The 22,137-nt window shown below is 38.0% G+C and overlaps 3 protein-coding genes across 4 annotated transcripts; 2 read left to right on the forward strand and 1 right to left on the reverse strand.

Moving 5' to 3' along the window:
* Nucleotides 1-244: 244 nt before the first annotated feature.
* On the forward strand, nt 245-1,676 carry LOC114556822 (fucolectin-like). Its single transcript, XM_028579870.1, has 3 exons — nt 245-419; nt 1,018-1,297; nt 1,526-1,676. Exons 1-3 carry the CDS (start codon nt 245-247, stop codon nt 1,674-1,676), a joined length of 606 nt encoding a protein of 201 aa, XP_028435671.1.
* Nucleotides 1,677-2,806: 1,130 nt separating this feature from the next.
* Nucleotides 2,807-8,045, reverse strand: LOC114557139 (fucolectin-1-like). The gene is made up of 6 exons (XM_028580471.1): nt 7,930-8,045; nt 7,670-7,737; nt 6,480-6,765; nt 3,915-4,069; nt 3,175-3,457; nt 2,807-2,958 (listed from the first exon to the last, which is right to left on the reverse strand). The coding sequence occupies exons 2-6, from the start codon at nt 7,731-7,733 to the stop codon at nt 2,808-2,810; spliced, it is 939 nt and encodes a 312-aa protein (XP_028436272.1). The 5' UTR covers nt 7,734-7,737; nt 7,930-8,045; the 3' UTR covers nt 2,807.
* Nucleotides 8,046-10,053: 2,008 nt separating this feature from the next.
* Nucleotides 10,054-14,764, forward strand: LOC114556930 (fucolectin-1). Of its 2 annotated transcripts, none has more exons than XM_028580072.1 (6): nt 10,054-10,154; nt 10,535-10,603; nt 11,616-11,901; nt 12,302-12,456; nt 13,581-13,860; nt 14,315-14,764. In XM_028580072.1, exons 2-6 carry the CDS (start codon nt 10,540-10,542, stop codon nt 14,463-14,465), a joined length of 936 nt encoding a protein of 311 aa, XP_028435873.1. In that variant the 5' UTR covers nt 10,054-10,154; nt 10,535-10,539; the 3' UTR covers nt 14,466-14,764. The 2 variants fall into 2 exon arrangements, with proteins under 2 accessions (XP_028435873.1, XP_028435875.1); XM_028580074.1 differs by having other exon boundaries at nt 10,114-10,154; nt 10,539-10,603.
* The last annotated feature ends 7,373 nt before the right edge of the window (nt 14,765-22,137 follow it).

The raw sequence follows: 22,137 nt of genomic DNA on the forward strand, positions 1-22,137 counted from the left end.
AGAGAGAGAGTTGGATTATGTTTGTGTTTTCAGAGAGAAAAACAGAGGAGTAGAAATAAGAAATGTTGAAACAGACATTTAAGTGATGATGGCATAAAAGAGAAGTTTGCACATTGCGCAAAATAAAAACCTGAGACAAAGCAATTTCAGTATTAATGATTTATTATTAAAGTAATACATTTTTATTTATTACTTTTAATTGCTATTCCCCTTTTAAGTGCTGCAGTTATAAAACTTTATTGCAATGCTTCCTCTCTCTTTTAGTGTTGGTGTAATTTCTCATATTCCAGCAGGCAGGACTTTAAATATGACTTTTACCAGACTTGTGGAGGGACGTCATGTGACTGTGGCTCTACCTGGTCTAAAAAGGATTCTTTCACTCTGCGAAGTGGAAGTCTACGGGTACCGGGCCCCAAATGGTGAGGAATGAATATGTGGCTGAAGCCACACAAGATGTGATTTGATGCCACCGCCTAATTTCCTATACAGCTGTGGTCACACCAGAGTTTATTAAACTGCATTCATTGGAATGAAGAAAAAACTTTATGCACTTCCTGTTACACATAAGATCTCTCCTTGTTGTATCTATTTAAGCTGCATGTGTCTTTACTAACATGCATAATAGGTTTAATTTTTTTATTTTTCATTAATGAACATCTTAAAAATGATTCACAGGCAATGTATTTTGGTAAATTATACAATAAATAGTTTCTCAAAAGTTGACATAAGCAAATGTTTCGCACATACTGACGTACAATGCAATCTACAAATTTACATTACTACTGCTGGCACTGCTGCATCGTTCAAGTTGTTCAGTGCTGGTCCAAATAAACAACAGACATCTCTACAACTTTCCATGACCTCTCCTTTTTTAACTGTAATTGCTTCTTATCACTTGAATTGGCAACAATTTACAAATAGTTGTGAATTTCAGTTTCAAGACAGATCATGGCCAATTTGTTCTTCAAGGAAAACTAGTTTTCAGTGTGGATATTTGCAAATGTTTTCTTTTTGCAGGAGAGAACCTGGCACTCCAAGGAAAAGCTACACAGTCATCCCAACATTCTACAGGCACGGCATATAATGCTATAGATGGGAATCGTGCCAGCGTCTGGACCCAGGCCTCTTGTGCTCACACAGTCCAGGAGTTAAACCCCTGGTGGCGACTAGACCTGGGCAAAACCCACAGAGTGTTTTCTGTTACCATAACTAACTACAAAACTCTTAATTTACAACTTGCTGGAGCTGAGATCCGAACTGGAGATTCTCTTAATGACAATGGCAACAGCAATCCCAGGTAGTTTACAGTTCGTTAACTTAAATACTACTATAACTAAAAAAGTTAAGTAATGGATATCTGTCTTTGGGTTTGTTTGAAACATGATCAATAAAAAATAAAACAAATGATAGAGGTTTGGTGTAATTTAGCAGCAACTTACCGTATATCTATCAAATGTTTCTATTATCTATCTGTTATTCAAACGATCATTCAATCAGTTAACACACTAATTTCTTTTTCTGCTAGGTGTGCTGTGATCTCAAGAATCACTCCAGGTTTCACCGAAACTTTCCAGTGTAACGGGATGGACGGTCGCTACGTTAACATCATCATTCCTGGAAGAAGTGAGTACCTGACCCTGTGTGAGGTGGAGGTCTACGGCTCCAGACTGGATTAGGTCTGAGGAGGTTCAAAATGTATAACAATGATATGTTACATTGAGGATGTCAGCTGATGCTATTGCATAACCTCATGTTGCAATCATCAAGGCGTTGGGTATTTGGGTGGATGACAGGCTCTCTTTTAGAGTGCATACAGAGAACATATATATATATATATATATATATATATATATATATATATATATATATATATGTGTGTGTGTATGTAAAATCACCAACAAATGCAATAATGACTTTTGTTTGAGGAAAGTTTATACTGAGCCTTAAGAAAAATGAAACTTCATTTTTGTGACCCGCTTTTAAAGTCTCAGGCCTCAGGGGATCCTTTTTGGGTGATTTTTGAAATCTCACTCTGTCCATAGCTGAACAAGCATACAGAACGAAAAACAAAGATCACCAACAATCAGAGCAGTGTAGAGGCGCCACAAGATGGAGCCATCTTGACTCTCACACACAGACACAGTTAATGTGACATTATTTTATTCTTGCAATATGATAAGGAAATTAGAGGAATATTCCATTCTCTTAATACATCCATGGAATATTCAGTTTACATTAGACATTTAGTTGAATGGACATAGCAACAATGTAAACACGCACTTCTGTTATGCATTCTTATTTTATAGGCCACGTTTTGTTTAAAAAAAAATGTACTCGCTGTTTACTGTCAATTCCCACATAAATACAGTTGTACATGTGTATTTTGAATTCACAGGAATTCAATTTAGATGCTAAAAAGACCACATGAGGATAAATAAGGAGGAAATAAGTCCACAATAAAATAAAATTACAAAAGCTCAGAAAATGTGTTTGATTTCTGTATACACTCATGATGATGGACATGGATAGATATCATTATATGAAAACTGATGGACCTTAATGTATTGGCTGAATTACCATTGTCACCATTACGATCTGGCTGGGTCGCTTTTCCACACAATGCTGCATTAACTATAAATGACATTACTTTTTTCCTGGAGTAACTCTAGTTTACCAAGATAGTACTCCCATCCGTCTGTAGATAGCAAATTAATCTTAAACTATGATTGCAACATGAGTCTGTACAAGAGCATCTGCTGAACATCTTCAATGTAAAATGTTGTTATACATTTTGAACCTCCTCAGACCTAATCCAGTCTGGAGCCATAGACCTCCACCTCACACAGGGTCAGGTACTCGCTTCTTCCAGGAATAACGATGTTAACGTAGCGACCGTCCATCCCGTTACACTGGAAGGTTTCGGTGAAACCTCCAGGGATGCTTGAGATCACAGCACACCTAGCAGAAAAAGAAAATACTTTGTTAACTCATGATTATTTTAATAAATTGATACTAATTTCATATATACAAGTTACTGCAATGTCATGCCAAACCTATATTCTTTGTTTTGTTTTTTAATGTGTTCCAAACAAGCCCAATGACAGATATCCATTACTTTATCCAAACTTTTAGTTACAGTAGTTTTAGTTTTTTAGTATTTGCACTGTAAACTACCTAGGATTGTTGTTTCCATTGTTATCAAGAGAATATCCAATTCGAATTTCAGCTCCATTGAGTCGTTGTGGGACAGAATCTACAGAGTTGGTTATGTTAACAGAAAACACTTTGTGGGTTTTGACCAGGTCCAGTCGCCACCAGGGGTTAAAGTCGGATTTTGTGTGCGTACAAGAACCCTGGCTCCAGATGCCATCACGATTCCCATCTATAGCATTATATGCAATGCCGTTAGAATACAATGATGACTGTGAGGCTTTTCCTTGGAGTGCCAGGTTCTCTCCTGCGAACAGAACACATTCACAAACATCAGTATAATTAGTTTTCCTTGATGCTCTCTGCAGAAGAAAGTGTGCTCAATCTGTGAATGTCTTGAAATTGAAATTCACAACTATTTCCACATTGTTGCCTTTTCCAGTGGTAAGTGGGAAATGCAGTCAGACGGATGGAGATGTCACGGAAAGTTGTAACTATGCCTGTTGATTTTTTAGATCAGCAATGAAAAACTTAAAGGACCAACCAGTAGCTAGTGTAGATTATGTTATATGTCAGTATCCCTAATAACAAATCTCGAGAAACTTGTTCTTATGATTTAACAATTGACATTGCCTATGAATAATTTTTAAGAGGTTCATTCATTAAATAAAGGAGCTGGCTGGAGAGCCAAATATAAAATGAAACAAAGCCATCATCTAGAAAAACAAATCTTGTGTGGCTTCAGCCACATATTGAATTCTCACCAGTTGGGGCCCGGTACCCGTAGACTTCCACTTCGCAGAGTGTAAGGACTCTTTTTAAACCAGGTAGAACCACAGTGACATAACGTCCCTCCACAAGACTGGTAACAGTAATTATTAGAGACCTGCCTGCTGGAATATGAGAAATTACACCAACCCTAAAAGAGAGAGGAAGCAGTGTATGAAGATGTTTTACAACTGCAGTACTAAAGCTAAATAGCAATACAAAGTAATAAATAACACCAACACTTAATCTGCTGAAAATAGTAGAGGCAGTACTCACACAGCAATGCCACATGTTCATTGAGTGTGACGGTCATTTAGTCTATCAAATACTAGTTAATAGATAGTAAGATGAGCTAAGTCACTATCTTATGGTGTAGACACATATAGCCGACGGCCGACTGTTGACAGAAAACCCCGTCGATATGATCAGTCGCGTCCCCGAGGTCCAAAAAACTGCCACAGAACAGACCAAAAAGACGAGACGTAATACATCTCTATAACAGCAGGCGGCGCTAGTCTGTAATGTTGCCCAAGAAATGAAAACCGGCAGCTGATTGGACGAACGCGTCACATGGGTTTGTTTTCTCCGGAAATTCAGACCTGGACTCATGGCGGCCGTTCAGAATACGATCTCATATTGTACTAAAATAGTTCACTGAAACGTGTTTCTGAAAACATTTTAAGAGAGAAATAGGCCGTGCAGTTGCTGAATCTGTCTTCATTTCAACTCAAGAAAGGTCAGTTTAAAAGATTTTCATCAGATTTTGAGAGACTGTAGTCTCCTCATTCCGCTCGTCATTTCCTGGTGAGTCCCGACGGCCCTGCCGCCGACCGAACATGTCAGGTCAGCCAAAATGAACGGCGACAGCCCCCCAGACGGACAACGACACGGGACACACCCAACAGATTTGAGTCACTGACCTCGCCAGACTGTCCCACGGCCGATAATCGGCCTGATGTGTCCCGGCCCTTAGGAGGCTTAAAGGTCCCTTGACATGCTGCTCTTTGGATGCTTTTATATAGGCCTTAGTGGTCCCCTAATACTGTATCTGAAGTCTCTTTTATATAGACCTTAGTGGTCCCCTAATACTGTATCTGAAGTCTCTTTTATATAGGCCTTAGTGGTCCCCTAATACTGTATCTGAAGTCTCTTTTATATAGGCCTTAGTGGTCCCCTAATACTGTATCTGAAGTCTCTTTTATATAGAACTTAGTGGTCCCCTAATACTGTATCTGAAGTCTCTTTTATATAGACCTTAGTGGTCCCCTAATACTGTATCTGAAGTCTCTTTTATATAGACCTTAGTGGTCCCCTAATACTGTATCTGAAGTCTCTTTTATATAGACCTTAGTGGTCCCCTAATACTGTATCTGAAGTCTCTTTTATATAGGCCTTAGTGGTCCCCTAATACTGTATCTGAAGTCTCTTTTATATAGAACTTAGTGGTCCCCTAATACTGTATCTGAAGTCTCTTTTATATAGACCTTAGTGGTCCCCTAATACTGTATCTGAAGTCTCTTTTATATAGACCTTAGTGGTCCCCTAATACTGTATCTGAAGTCTCTTTTATATAGACCTTAGTGGTCCCCTAATACTGTATCTGAAGTCTCTTTTATATAGGCCTTAGTGGTCCCCTAATACTGTATCTGAAGTCTCTTTTATATAGAACTTAGTGGTCCCCTAATACTGTATCTGAAGTCTCTTTTATATAGACCTTAGTGGTCCCCTAATACTGTATCTGAAGTCTCTTTTATATAGACCTTAGTGGTCCCCTAATACTGTATCTGAAGTCTCTTTTATATAGACCTTAGTGGTCCCCTAATACTGTATCTGAAGTCTCTTTTATATAGGCCTTAGTGGTCCCCTAATACTGTATCTGAAGTCTCTTTTATATAGAACTTAGTGGTCCCCTAATACTGTATCTGAAGTCTCTTTTATATAGACCTTAGTGGTCCCCTAATACTGTATCTGAAGTCTCTTTTATATAGACCTTAGTGGTCCCCTAATACTGTATCTGAAGTCTCTTTTATATAGACCTTAGTGGTCCCCTAATACTGTATCTGAAGTCTCTTTTATATAGGCCTTAGTGGTCCCCTAATACTGTATCTGAAGTCTCTTTCCAGAAATTCAGCCTTGGTGCAGAATTACAGCCACTACAGCCTGTCCCACAATGAGCTTTAATTAGAACGTGCCATTTCTGTGTCTGTAGCTTTAAATGCTATTGAAGAGGAGATGGGGATGGGGGTGTGGCCTTGACCAACTGCCACTTTGCTTGCCATGATTTTTCTCTCTTTCTTGTTCCTTGTGACCTCATAAGGAGAAGATTCCAGATCGGTCCATCTGAGCTTTCAGTTTCTCAAAGACAGAGCAGGATACCCAGGGCTCGGTTTACACCTATCACCATTTCTAGCCACTGGGGGACCATAGGCAGGCTAGGGGAACTCATATTAATGTTAAAAAAAACCTCATAAAGTGAAATTTTCATGCCATGGGACCTTTAAGTCTGCTATACAATTTCCTGGAGGAAACCCTGTATTTAGGAAGTCATTACATTCACTCACACTGGGTTTGCAGCACCATTGTCTTGTAAAGAGTTGCCGATGTGAATCTCTGCCCCGTTGATCCTTTCTGGAAAGGCGTCTCCTCTGTTGGTGATGATGATGGAGGTGACGATGTAGAACTCCAGCAGGTCCACTCTCCACCAGGGGTTGGTCTGTTCAATAGTGTGCGTGCATGATCCGGCGCTGTAGTCAGATTCACGATTTCCATCAATAGCATTGTGGGCAAAACCATACATGTCAGCATAACGGTTTGACTGGGTCGCTTTCCCACGCAAGGCCACATTTTCTGTGGATGAAAACAGTTGAACAACACATTAAGATGCTTGATGGGAAAATGTGTGTAAATTACTAAACAGTTTATTGGTATATTTGGCTACTTGGGGTCAGCAGAAACAAGTTGTGTCACCTTTTAAGTTGATATGGTGAACTTTTTTTGTAAACATTTGCTTTTTTTATTATTCATTTGAAGTGGTGTTTGTCCACGTAATATAAGTCCAATATTCACTCTCTTTTAGATGTTTTTGATCTTAACGACCTCCTGAGAGAAATACCTGTCTCTTTAGGTACTAAGTGTCCCACCATGTTGATTAGCTAGTCTCTGTGTACAGTGGCTTTTTAGAGCTCTTATACTAAAAACATCTTCCTGATGCGGCAAAACACAAAGCAAGCAAGCTCAGGTGAGCTGCAAATTCAGGTGATCATTCTCAGCAGGGTCATTACTGAGTGGCCTCTTTCCTTCACATCGTCACACTTTCATTTGATACGTTATTATAAATATATTGATTACAGCTGCTTAAAGTTTAAATAAATGTCTCTCACTTTCAACCAATAATTTGCTATTTCATCTATTTTTATAGTGTAGTAAGTTAAACTTTTTCACTTACTATATAGATAAAGATTGTGCTGAAAATGTTGAAAGACAACTGTGCAGACCATGTACTGGTGTAATGCCACAAAAACCCTTTTGTACGTCAACGTCTTAAACCGAATTTCAGGTAAACTCAGAGAAACTTTCCCCCTTCAGCAGGTGAATGTGAAACCAGCCTTCTAATGTGAAACTCTGCACATAAATCATTCTGCACATTGAAGCTCAAACATTCAAGTGAAGTAACAATAAACAAAACACATTTTTCACTGTTTTTCTTTGTTTTATAAGAACAATATCACAGATATAGCTGGATCATACTTACGATAGGTGTAAGCCGAGCACGTCCCCAGAAGGAACAGCAAAAGCAGAACTGAACTGTGTTTCATTGTTCTGGTTGAAACAGACAAGAGAGTCAATAACAGAAATACACTGAAGGATAAACATCGTCATCATTATTACTGTATTAAATGTATCCCTGACCTACGACCATCTTTGTTACAGAAGTTAGATATCCAAGCTGCTTTTTTATAATAATATATATTATAAAATATATTTTAAAAGTATCATTATTCAACAACATACCTTGACTTGCAAAATGAACCCAGAAGACGAGGAGCCGCTGTTGATGTTGTGTTGGTGAATATGATTTGATGTGACCACACAGGGATATTTATGTGCACAGCTTATCTTGGTACATTTTGTTTATTGATCATTTACCACAGATGACTGGCATCTGTCCTTGAATGTAGATAAGGCTCAAGTCAGCAGATCAGGGATCAGCAACATTTTAGAGTACAGTATATATACACTCAGCAAAAAAAGAAACGCCCTTTTTTTAGGACACTGTATTTATAAGATAAGATACTTTTGTAAAAATCAAAATAACTTTAGAGATCTTCATTGTAAAGGGTTTAAACAATGTTTTCCATGCTTGTTCAATGAACCATAAACAATTAATGAACATGCACCTGTTTAACGGTCGAAAAGAGAGTAACAGCTTGCAGGCGGTAGGCAATTAAGGTCACAATTAAAAGAAAATTAGGAAAGTAAAGAGACCTTTCTACGGACTCTGAAAAACACCAAAAGAAAGACGCCCAGGGTCCCTGCTAATCTACGTGAACATAGGCATTGTGCAAGGAGGCATGAGGACAGCAGATGTGGCCAGGGCAAATACATTGCAATGTCCCTACTGTGAGACGCCTAAGCTCTACAGGGAGACAGGAAGCACAGCTGATCGTCCTCACAGTGGCAGACCACGTGTAACAACACCTGCATAGGATCGGTACATCCGAATATCCCACCAGCGGGACAGATACAGGATGGCAACAACAACCGCAAGAACTGGCCAGTCTGGTGCAGTGCAAATATTTGCATATGTTAAGATGCTTAAAATATAAAAGCAGTTGAAATTGACAGGACGTTTGTTTTTGCTTTTTATATATATATATATATATATATATATATATATATATATATATATATATATATATATATATATATATATATATATAATGCTGCTCATACATTTGTACTTGATGATTAGTTAGAGATACATGTAAACTGGAGATTTGGACCATGTTTGGGCATTTTCAGAGAAAAAAAAGAGAAGTGGAAATGTGAAATGTTGAAACAGACATTTAATGGATGATGGCATAAAACAGAAGTTCGCACATTGCGCAAAATAAAAACCTGAGACTAAGCATTTTCTGCATTAACGGTTTCCCTTTTTTCTAATTCTTTTCCTGCTGGTAACTTTCCATGCATGGATTAAACCCATCACAGCTGGTTGAGGTTGAGCTAAGTTTTACTACATCAAACATGATACTCTTATAACAATGTATCATACTCTATAAGTTGATTGTACGTTTTGTTTGTAAAATCATAACCCGTAAAATAACTTTCCAGACAAATGTATTGGAGTGAAAAAGTATAATATTTCCCTCTGATGTGTGGTGAAGTAGAAGTAGAAAGTAGCATAAAATGGAAATACTCAAGTGGCGTGTTATCGCGAGAATTACGTCACACGCGTGTAAAAAAAAGAAAAAAAAAGAAAAAAGGTTGGGTTACACACAAAAAACATGATGATGACCAACGTCATATGCTTAGGAAAACTATAAACGGTTGGGTTTAGGAAAGAAACATTGGGGAAGTCTTAATAAAAAAATAAATAAAAAAAAAACGGTTGAAAAACACCACACGCAGGACGTGATCCCAGCGATCCCGGCTCTCCTGGGTGATCCTGCGTTTTACCCATCTGCGGACTTACGTCCTTTCATACTACTTTCTACGGTGAAAATTCACACGTAATGAAGGTCAATGGCGGCCGAACGGCGTTGATAAACACGCTAAAAAGCCATTATGCATCTTGATAACACGCCAAATTGGCATACGAATTGGTGTGTCATACATACACCACTTTATGAGATCAGTCTGCACCGCTGCCACTAAGTGAGTGTAAGAATATTTTCTTCCTATTTTTTCCTTAGATAAGTTACTCTATATACTCATGAATCAATAATTTTGGTAAAAAATTGAATTGTGAATTGAGTGATCTTTGGCATACTTCTCTGCATGTACTTGGATAACTTCTGAAATTAAACTCAAGTAGGGAAGTGAAATCAAGTGCATGGGAGTGAACCAACGGGCTGTGATTGGGTAAGTGTTGAAGATGAATATGATCTGAATTCTGATGATTGGTTGGACATGGTTTGACTGACGTAGAGGTGAAGAAAGAGATGCATATAAAAGGGCAAAAGAATAGCTTAGTTTAGGAGCCTATTTTCTCATCAGACTGTCGAGGTTTTGAGGTAACACTTTTAATTTCTTTTGAGCATCAGATCATCTAGTACATGACTTCCTGTGTATCCTGCTGTCTTTACTTGATTTTCACGGCTTGAGAACGTATTACTTTACAAAAGCTCTGCAGCATAAGGAAGAAAATAATAGCCGCAATGATTTAAACCTTAATCCTAATTGTGAAATTCAACCACAACGGAATACTTGTACTATATCGTGGGACTTTCCCCTATTTTGTTGAAATCTAATAATTCAATATTTCCGTTGTTTTCCCTCCTCCATAATTCTAATGCAATACATTTCTCAACAGTGTTCAACAGTAATAATGAAGAATAGGAAGTGAACTTTTTTTTTAAAAACATGGTCAAGTAATGACTCTCATCTTTCTCAGCCAGAATGATGAAACTGTATGTTTTCCTTCTGCTGCTCCTCCTGGAGACGTGCTCAGTTTCCACTTACGGTAAGCATGATCCGACAGAATGTGTGATGTCTTCATTGTAAAACATCACCAGGAGGTGAATGTATGTCTGACTGTTTTGTTAGCAAGAAAAGTAAAAAAGTATCGTTACACAAATAATTTGTCTGGACATGAGCAAGTTTTTCCCTTCATAGAAAAACACATGAGGCTACTCATCAGCAACAGATGTTGGGTAACAAAAGCTTTACAACAGCTTTTTCAAATGCAATTTTTGTGTTTATAGCAACAGAATTGTGTTCTGCACATAAAGTTGGGAAATGCTCACATTAAATTTGGGTGCTGCATTAGCTAGTCTACGCTCTCCAAATGTTGTTTTGTAGTTGGACTGTATTAGGAGATTAACTTCCTCTTTTCTGTGAACTTTTCTGCAACAAATTCCTGCAGGATTTTTGTATATATTTGTATTAAAAAATACAGAAAACATCTTCAATCTCCAATTCGACAACCAGAGCATAGATAATAAACAGTGAGGAACATTAATCAATTTGGCAACATGCTGCAAATACAAAGAACACATCCAAAACGACATCAAATCCAAAAATACAGAAGACAGAAACACACTATAGTTGATAACAATTGGGTTGGAAAATTACGTGAACAGTTTAAGTTTACACCTAGTGTAGGCAGGTGACAAGCAGACAGGTAACAGAAAACCACATTTCAACTGGGATGATGTAAGAAAAATCAAAAGGAGGCAAACTGCTACATGAGTGTGGCTGATGAGTGAATGGGATGCAGGTGAGGAGGTGAGTGGGAGAGGCCAGGCAGAGCTGGGGACAAGAGGGAAAGTCCGAGGTCATCTGGTGGACGGACGGAAAATGGCAATGATTTGATTTGGGGGACTAAATATGGGTCTGAAGAGGAGGGACAGAAAGACGAAATGTGACAGGACTAAAGTTAAGTTATTAGTTGAGACATTAAAGCTTAATTAAAGCTTAACAATTCACAAACGATATTTCATATCTGTTGTATGTATTTTAACTCTCATTCCTAGAAAATGTGGCTTTGCGTGGAAAAGCAACCCAGTCAGACCGTTATGAGCACGCGTTTGGAGCTGCCGAAGCTGCTATAGATGGAAACCGTGAATCTGGTTTTCATTCTGGATCGTGCACCCACACTGATGAAGAGGCCAACCCCTGGTGGAGAGTGGACCTGCTGGAGTCCTACATCGTCACTTCCGTCATTATCACCAACAGAGGAGATTGCTGTGAATTAAGGATCAACGGGGCAGAGATCCGCATCGGCAACTCTTTAGAAAACAATGGTGCCTTAAACCCAGTGTAAGAAAATATCCTGCATTTTCAAAGAACACAATTTTTTGTGTAGGCTTGTCTGAGCATTTTGCTCAATGTTAACTCTGCCCTGTTTAAATAAAAAAAAGTAACACATTGTCGAAATATGCCAACATTGCGTTGATGTTACCACATTTTATGCATCAATGTTAAGCTAATGGTAGGGATCAAGTTAGCCTAGCTTATTAGCTTCCACCTTCCCAAATAGAGAGCTGAGGTCCTGCCATCACATTCCATCTAGCCTCTGTTCCACTAACTTCTGTAACTCCTTCACTGAAGGGATACTTTGCAGATGTGTATCCAGCTCTGTGTCATCTTTGTGTGTGTGTGTGGGGGGCAGTAAAATGTGATTCATGTGCTGCTTTTTCATTCTCTTTCTCTCTGTTAGGGCCGGTAAAATTTATACTCTTGGTAAAGGCAAATCATTCACTATGACTTTTACTGATCGTGTGGAGGGACGTTATGTGACTGTGGTTGTACCGGGTTCATCAAAGATCCTTACACTCTGTGAAGTGGAAGTCTACGGGTACCGTGCCCCAACTGGTGAGAAATTGAGCTATTACATAAATAAGTATTCAGGGATCTTCATCTTAATTATAAACTGCTGTATACGCCAAAATAATCATGACACATTTTTTGTTGATGTTATAAAGTCAACATGCTTATAAGCTAAATTTGTGACGTGATACATTTAGTTGTAGTTAGTACTTTAATTAGTGTATTTGTAGAGATGTTATCACTTTAAAGGTAACATTTATACATACTGTTAATAAAAAAAAACTTCTATAAATGGAGGTAAATCCTGCCCATGGGCCAGAAACATTCGGGGCTCAGTCCAAACCCAGTGGGGCATGCTCACCAGGAGTTTTTTTTCTCCATTTACAGCAGCTACTGTATATGCCCTATTATTCAAGCAATTTGAGATAATACAATGCATAAACATCTGTACATTATTTGGGAAAAACATTAAAGTTTCTAAGAAAAACAGAAATCCTGTAGAGCCTACATCCTATTTTGTATGTAATTGTTTTCCTTCTCTCTTTATCATTCTGAACCCTGAACACTACAAATGTTGAGGATGACTCCTTTTCACTCCTGTCACCTTAAAAGAGGCAAGAGTTGTCTGATGTTACTATTTCTTAAGTCACATAACGTAGGTTTGATTGGAATTTTGTGTAAACAGCATTAATGATCTTGAAACATATTTTTGTTACACTATGCTGGAGAAGGTTTCACAGAATAAATGTTTAGCTGACAAATGTGCTACAGTTTAATTGATCCCATGATAATCTGGTTTGCTCTAATTGTAAATCACGGATCCACAAAAAAAACAAATACACAATTATATCAGATTTCTTCAGGGAATGGCATAGTTCTAGTAGAAATAGAACAGTTGATGGTATTTTAAAAACACCAAATATTTGGGGCTTTTGAGAAAACATTTGGGACTGGAGCCCCAAAAGCCACCCCCTCCGCTTCGCCCCTGATCCTGTCTTTTCTGCAAATTAAATCACATTCTTTCAATGAGTCAAAGGAATAAGATATTAGAAGTCACATATGTTGGAGCATTTAATAAGACCTACAATTTGTCGTGATTTAGTTGTCATGTAAAGCGCAAACAGGTTCAGGTGAAAAAATTTTAATTTTTGCAAGTATTCTTTTTGCAGGAGAGAACCTGGCACTTCAAGGAAAAGCCACACAGTCGTCACTGTACATGTTTGGCGTTGCATACAATGCCATAGATGGGAATAATGGCAGCAGGTGGGAGGACGGCTCCTGCACTCACACAAACAACAACGTCGAGCCCTGGTGGAGACTGGATCTGCGCAAAACCCACAAAGTGTTTTCTGTTAAAGTAACCAACCGAGATGAAGACGCAGAACGACTCAATGGAGCTGAGATTCGCATTGGAGATTCTCTGACAAACTTTGGCAACAGCAATCCCAGGTAGCTTATCAGAGTCCCTGGTTTCTCAATTTACATCTTTAGATACATTTGTATTTCATATTTCAACACAGCATATTTTACTGCTGCTGTAATAATTTTATATAATATATATATATTTTTTTTTTTTTTTTAAGCACATTTAGGTAGACAGAGAAAGCTCTTCTCGCAGTTCCTACATTTGCAATCATGGCTGATCGTGCATTTGCTGTCATGGCACCTAAACTGTGGAATACATTACTGTTTATATGTTTTTCAAAAGTCAGCTTAAAGCACACTTTTTCAACCTGGCTTGCTTTCAACTGACTTGTAAGATGTTATACCTCCTACATATATACTTTATTATTTTATCGAATTTTTCTGTTTTTTACTGTACTTTTAAAAGTATGATTTAACTTTGTGCCCCTTGGTTAAAGGAACAAAGAGAAACCTTTTTGATTTCTGTTTCTTCTGCCAGGTGTGCTGTGATCACAAATATTCCAGCAGGTGGTGTTGGTGAGTTCAAGTGTAATGGGATGGACGGACGCTACGTCAACATAGTCATCCCAGGAAAAGAAGAGTTCCTGAGTCTGTGTGAGGTGGAGGTGTATGGCTCTCGCCTGGATTAGCTCTGAAGAAGTTCACAATGCATGACAAAAACAAATCACTTCATTGTAAACTCATTCATTAGCTCCTAGTATGACAGTGATTCCATGAAGATTATGTATGATTTTGTTAACACCACTTCTTACTGCATAAATATTATTAAGTTTGGCCATGTTTAAGTTTCTAATTCTGTTGTTTGAGTGGTCGTTTTTAATGCTAGATTTTTGGTGTACTGTCAGAACCTGCTACAGGATAAAAAAAAAAAAATTGTATGTCATCAATACTGAAATACAATTAAATCATTAAACAGCCTATTGTTCTATTCATTTGATCATCATTGGTCTAAAACAAATGTACAATGCACACATGAAATCGTTGATTGTTGCATGTGTCACAGTAATTTCTGTAAAATGTCCTTAGGTTTCATGAAAGGCGCTATATAAATACAAGCTATTACTATTATTATGTTTACGCACTTGATGGAAATCTTATTCAACTTGTTGAGACGGAAGGTGAGATCAATTAAGTTCTGCCAACTACTCAGGGTTGCTCAGTTCAACAAAGCTGTTCGTTCCTTTTTCTTGCAAAATTAGTCAATTTCAGGTATCAGAGAATGGAACCTTCCCACGACTAAGCCAGCGCACAACTGAGTGGAAAAAAATTCCCAAACATTAAACATTCTTGATCAGAAGAGATTAATAGTTTTAATCAAGGTGCTTATCACACCAATCAACCGGGTGACTCTAGCTTCCTGTGATTGATATTCCCATATGATGATAGAACTGTATGCAGTTTAGACACCCCTACCATAACACATGGTGATATCATACATTATCGTCATTTAATAGTTAAGTGAAAGCATTATTTTAACTGTGAATGTGTTGAACCAAAGTCCTCGTCAAATAGGTCTGATAAATCAGTGCAATCATCTCTCTGTGAGGAATTAATGAGTGTGTATTACATGAAATTTGGGTTATATTTCATGGTGTGTCCTCAGATGACCACTGGAACCTAGATGAGTAGGAGTGCATGGGAGTAATCTTCATGCTGTGATGTGATTGGATAGTGTCTGTGATGAAGGTGATCTATATAAATGATTGACTGTAAGGACACAAACAGCTTGGTCAAAGTTTGACAGGACCACAGTAAAGCTATTAGTTGAGACCCTGATGTAAGCTTAAGGATTTACAGTCTTTCATTATGTCTTTCTAAAATATGGCCTATATTGAAAAGCAACCTAGTCAGACCGTTATGAGCACATGTTTGGAGTAGGGCTGGGCTATATGGAGAGAATCAAATATCACAATATTATATTATATTGTATTATATATAACGACAATGTTGTAAGGTTGACTAATACAAAATATTGACACAATGAGATTTTTGATAAATAATCATCAATACCATGGATGTAATGACTAAGTGGTTAAAGACAAATAATACAACAGCTAGAACAGTCTAGTAAGTTCAGAAAATCATGTTACTATAATGCCGCCTTTAAAACCCGGAAAAGACAACACTTGTGTCATATCACAATATTAAGATATCCAAAATGTAAGACACTATCTAGTTTCATATATTGATATGGACATAATATCAATATATTGTCCAGCCCTAGTTAGGAGTTACTTCAGTGCTATTGATGGAATCCCTGAATCAAAAAATGTTCATCTGCCCACACTGCCATGACAGAGCTGGATTTAAAATCAGTAAAATATCCCATCTGTAGTTATATTATAATATTTCATCTGTCTCAGAAAATGAAGCGTGTCCCTGGGGCAATAAAGAATATAATATATAAAAGAACTGCACACTGCTGATCACTGGAAGCAGACTTAAAAGTAAGAAAAAATTGTCGCACTCTCTTGCTCTATATGTATTTCTCTATTCATTATGACGACGTTTCACCCATCACGTCTTCTTTAGATCAACAATGGGGACAGTAAAGCCCATTTTCAAGGACAAGTTGGCATCCACTCCAGCACTTGCATTTTACGAATTCATACTATAAATTTAATTTATAATATTGGTTTTTTTAGCATACAAAACACATGACAATAGGAAATGTAAATGTGCTGCAGGGCTGGAACTGATGTCATCATAGTTGTTGAATCAGTGCTATCATTTCTCTGTGAGAGTGTGTATTACATGAACTTTGGGATATCTTTCATTGGGTGTCTTTAGATGACCAGGACACACTCCTACAAACAGCTTGGTTTAAGGGTTTTAATCGCTCTGTCCCATGTCTGGAAGTGCCTTGCCAAAGGTGAAGAAGCTGTTTCTACAACTTGAAGCCTAATCAGCACTATACAGTAACTCAGCATAGGTAAAAATATGTCTGTCGTCATTTTGGAAACACAACCCAAATATTTAATATGTTCTTCAATAACGTATACATTTTGAGAGATTTTTCTAAAAGCCTCTTTCTAAATCCCTGTAGCACTCTGACAGTGGGTGCTGCTGGTGGCAACTACAGAGAGTATCATTCTATCACATTTCAATAAACTACAACTCTGAGCTCCGGGGTATATTTCATGGTGTATCCTTAGATGACTAGCCTCGTGAGACCGTCCTGATCTCGTGAGCTCCAGTTTTCCACTCGCAGATCAGTCTGGCATCTTGAGGCAGAGAAAATTTGGAGCCGTTAGCCAAACGACCGGGCCAATCAGCGTTGGTTTTGAGGTGGGTTAGGTGGTGATAGACAGATGGTTTATCCAATCCGCTAACCAGTATTTTCAGACAGCGGTAGCCGCTCGCTAATGCTTTTTTTCTCTTGGATCCTTCTTTTGGAATATGGTCCGTGAACCTGAAATGGTGCTTTTTATTCCTAAATTCTCGTTACACAAACGGCAAATCTCCTTTACCGACATGTTTGCATGCTGAGCTTACGAGCTATGCTTTGCCTGCAGCAGCAGGGGCGGGCTTGTGGTTGTATTTTATTACGCTTCGTGGATCTGATTGGTTGATTTGGCCCGTCTATCACCAACATAGGTGATAGACAGATGGTTCATCCAATCAGCTAACCAGTATTTCCGCCCCTTCCCAAAAGTTCTCCAACGGAAAGTTCCCAGATGGATATGCCGAGCAAATGCGAAGCAATCCATCTGGCGGAGTCAGGTTATACATGACCACTGGGACTTAGATGAGTAGGAGTGCATGGGAGTAAATTCCATGATGTGATGTGATTGGATAATATCTGTGTTTTATGTAATATTTATCAATAATTGATTAAGGGAAATATTTGAGATAAATAGCTTGGTTTAAAGGATTTTTATCTCCAGAAACAGGAGTTCACTCTGAAGAAGCTGTTGCTACAATTAAACGTCAAAGCAGCAAGATACAGTTTGGAATCAACTGACTCCAGGGGTACATCATTTGTTCCAACCAGGAATCAGGGTAAGCATTTCATTTTGCATTTCTCAGCTAAAAATGTTTTGATTTTGAACTAAGTTCCAAAACATTAACTACTTCATGTTCATTTCATCAATTTTAAAAAAAAATGACCTGCTCAGAACTATTCCTATTACTATACCTTTTCACGGAAGAGCCGATTAAATTGCATATCCGAATCACGCAGATACAAAAAATATTTTGTCCTTGTTAACATTGCGAGATAGGGAATGGCCATGCCGGAGGTCTGTACTCTCCGAGTGCCCTTCTAGTTACTTCAAAGGTTCTGTAGAATATGAGTGGTTAACCATCTTCCCCAAATTTTAATTTGTTTTCCAGTACTATATTCTGTAGTGTATCCAGTATTTACAAAAATTTGTATAATTTATTTCTCCTTTCCTCTCGGACGTCGAATAGTTATTCCCTTTCTCCCCATTGTCTTGTTTTATTCCGCTGTACCTTTTAAATTCATATACATAATTCTAATCCATACATATTCAATACTAGAAATTCAATGGCTTTTTAATTTAAAAATCCGATGAAACAGATTTACTTCAATACAAGGGCACTTTACAAAAATACCTCTAATAATTTACTAACTTGAGTCAGTGTTGATTGGGGCTGAAGACTACAAGTTTAAAAATGAAAACAATCTGTGGCTATGGTGTTAGAAAGAAGAGAACTTAAACCTCTGTAGCCCTCTCCTCATCTCTTCCAGAGAAATGTACTTTTTTATTTTCCTATCTGCTCTGATCAATAATCATCACCACAGTTTCCCTTTGGACCTGTGGGAGCAGGCCAATGCTAGCAGTGGAGGCATTCCTCATTAAAGTATGGTCCAGGATGTCAGTCAGTTTGGAGACTCACACTTTCAACCTCAATCCAATCAGCCCAGTCACAACGCAACGCTTTTTTTTACTCTCGGCTAAGTGTTAGGCAACTCCAAACCGGTCTTCTATGATTGGTCATCTGCTCCAGTCAGTGTTTTTATTTATTAAGCTACTGTGTTAACATTGTCCCATGTAGCTACATGCTAACAGCAGTAAAAGATGTAATCATGGCTGCCAATGTTGTTAAATTCCCCCCAATTACTCTTGAAACATTTTCGGTTATGTAGTACTTGGTTTAAAATCTTTTATCTGCAATTTTTTATGATAGAAAGTGTTGCTATATTTTTATTAGTGTCCACTGCTAAGATAATAAAAGATAAGATAATAGCCTACTTTATTGTCTTATACACAAGGGTTACAGAAAATTTTCTTTGACATGGCTCCAGTCAAAAAGAGACATTCAAACAGACATATAAGAGTGTGTGTGTTGTCCATGTTTTCATCTTAAACTTTGACCCTCCCACTGTGTTTTCACTTCATCAAAGTTGATCAGAACATTTTCAGTAATATTTTCCTTTGTAATTATGTATGGTTTGCAAAAATGGGAACTGCTGCGTCCGTTTAGATGAGAGAAGTGTATGCGCATTGTGCACACGCTACATTATGGCCAAGCATGCGCCCCTAAAATAGCATCTGAATAACGCGCTACTGACTTTAGACTAGCGCCACTGACTTTAGACCAGGTTTTTCCTGGTCAGTGGCGGAATTGTTTTCTGAAACTGCAAAATAGCACCAGATAACGTTTGCGCGGAACACGCTTCCTCTTTTTGCTGAACCGCCCCCCGGGAGCGCAAATACATTCCCTATTTTACCGACGTGCGTCTGTGGAGGGAAAAGTCCGCCGTGCGTCGGGTGCAAAATAGGAATGATACATGCGTCGGTGTACAAAGGCAATTGCGCTGAGTGCAAAATAGGGCCCTAAACATGAACAAGAATAAAATTAACATACTTGAAGAGACACAACACTGTTTGCATTAATTAATCGCATTAATCGCATTCCACCATTTCTTAATTTTTTTTTATATGTAGGCCCATTTTTTCCTTGCAAACTTATAATTTCAGTGTGTTCAGACGGCAGGTAAGATCAACTACAGAAAGTCTGCCAACCACTCAGAGTTGTTCAGTTCATCCTAGTTAAATGGTACTGTTTGATCAGTAAATTCGTCTCTCTGTGGGGAAAGCAATGACCTCTAGGGTATATTTCATGGTGTGTCCTTGATGATTACCTGCAACCTGATGATTACTGGAACCTAAATGAGTAGGAGTAACTCCATGATGTGATGTGATTGGATAGTGTCTGTGATGAATGTGTTCAATATTAACGATTGAATGTAAGGGGGTGAATTTACCGAAACAGCTTGACCTTAAGGGTTTTTATTACTCCAATGACTGGAAGGGGCTTGCCAATGGTGAAGAAGCTGTTTCTACAACTTGATGCCTGATCAGCACGATACAGTAACTCTGGCTGAGGCAAAGTGTTGAATCATTCTTCCTACCCCCAAACTATTTTACTGTAAACCAACAAATATCAATACCTCTGTTGTCATTTTGGAATCATAACCCAAATATGTAATATGTTCACAAGCTATATATATATTGTTAAAGGTGTTGGGCTGTAGGTAGTTTGGACACCCCCACCATAAAACATAATGAAATCATACATTGTCATTTTATACTGAGTGAAAGCATTATTGCATCTGTGAATGTGTTAAACCAAAGTCCTAGTTAAATGGTACTGTGGGATCAGTGAGGAATTAATGAGTGTGTATTACATGAACTTTGGAGTATATTTTGTGGTGTGTCCTTAGATGACCACTGGAACCTAGATGAGTAGGAGTGCATGGGAGAAAATTCTATGATGTGATGTGATTGGATAGTGTCTGTGTTTTATGTAATATTTATTAATAATTGATTAAGGGAGATATTTTAGATAAATAGCTTGGTTTAAAGGATTTTTATCTCCAGAAACAGGAGTTCACTCTGAAGAAGCTGTTGCTACATTTAAACATCAAATCAGCACGATACAGTTTTGAATCAACTGACACCAGGGGTACATCATTCGTTCTAACCAGGAATCAGGGTAAGCATTTCATTTTGCATTTCTCCTATTTTAGTCATTTTATTAATCAAGTCGAAGCCCGGTCTTATAGCCTTACTGCAATATATTCCATTATGTTTTTATATTTGGATTGTAATATGTTTCCCTTTACATAAAGATATTTCCAGCATATTGATTCAGAAAAAGGTAGAAAAAGGTGCATAATAATTCACCAGAATGCAGGAAATGAAGTATTTAATGCTCTAAATTTTCGGGGGGTGGTGTACCCCCAGACCCCTCGCATCAAAAGTCGCCACACAAATCTGGAAAAAACACCTTGGCCTTTTGGTTGCCAGGCCAGTTATGATTCGGCCAAATGTTGGTGTCACCTAACTTACATCTACAAACCGGAAGCTAAAACCAATCGCTGTTTTGCATTGCATTCAGTTTATTGAAATGGGTCCGGGCTAAGCCCCGAACCTCCTCAAGTCTTAGATACGCCCTTGATTTTTTCCTCGTTGACATTGCGAGATAGGGAATGGCCATGCCGGAGGTCTGTGCTCTCCGAGTGCCCTTCTAGTTACTTTAAAGGTTCTGTAGAATATGAGTGGTTAACCATCTTCCCCAAATTTTTGTTTTTGTTTTCCAGTATAATATTCTGTAGGTATCCAATATTTACAAAAATTTGTATAATTTATTTCTCCTTTCCTCTCGAACGTCCAATAGTTATTCCCTTTCTCCCCATTGTCTTGTTTTATTCCACTGTACATTTTTAAGTACCAGTTAGATGTATTTTATTGGTACCTGATTCATACATTTACACATTTATCAAACATCATTCAACAATTAAGTGTAAAAGTAAACTTTAGGAGCAGCTCAGTATGCTCAGAGCAGGAAGAGCCAATAAGAGACCAGACATTTAACCAACCTCTACCCAATTGTTCATTCATTAAAAAAAATAATGTTATGCAGTTATTCTTCATTCAAGATCATTGCGGCAAAGATCTTGATCTTCCATTTTGTTTTTATTCTTCTTGAAGGACTTAATAATCAACAGTGGAAATGTCATTTGCAGTTTTGCTATTTATGAAAAATTCTCTCTTGTCTGTCTCCACTAGAATAATGAAAAACATTGTGGTTTTTCCTTTGCTGCTCCTCTTGGGGACATGCTCAGCTTACAGTAAGTATAATGTGGGAATATCTGTATTTTAACAATAAAACAGCATCAAAGGTAGTTGCGTACATTGCTCATATGTGGTGATGTCATTATTATAATAATACGCTGAATGAAAGGGGGGGGGGGGTCAGAAAAGGTGGAGGTATACTGAAATGGCTGTGGTCAATACAATACAAGTCTGTTCTGTAAAGAAAGTTTTC

The sequence above is a fragment of the Perca flavescens genome, chromosome 6, assembly GCF_004354835.1.
Source record: "Perca flavescens isolate YP-PL-M2 chromosome 6, PFLA_1.0, whole genome shotgun sequence".
Classification (NCBI taxonomy): Eukaryota; Metazoa; Chordata; class Actinopteri; order Perciformes; family Percidae; genus Perca; species Perca flavescens.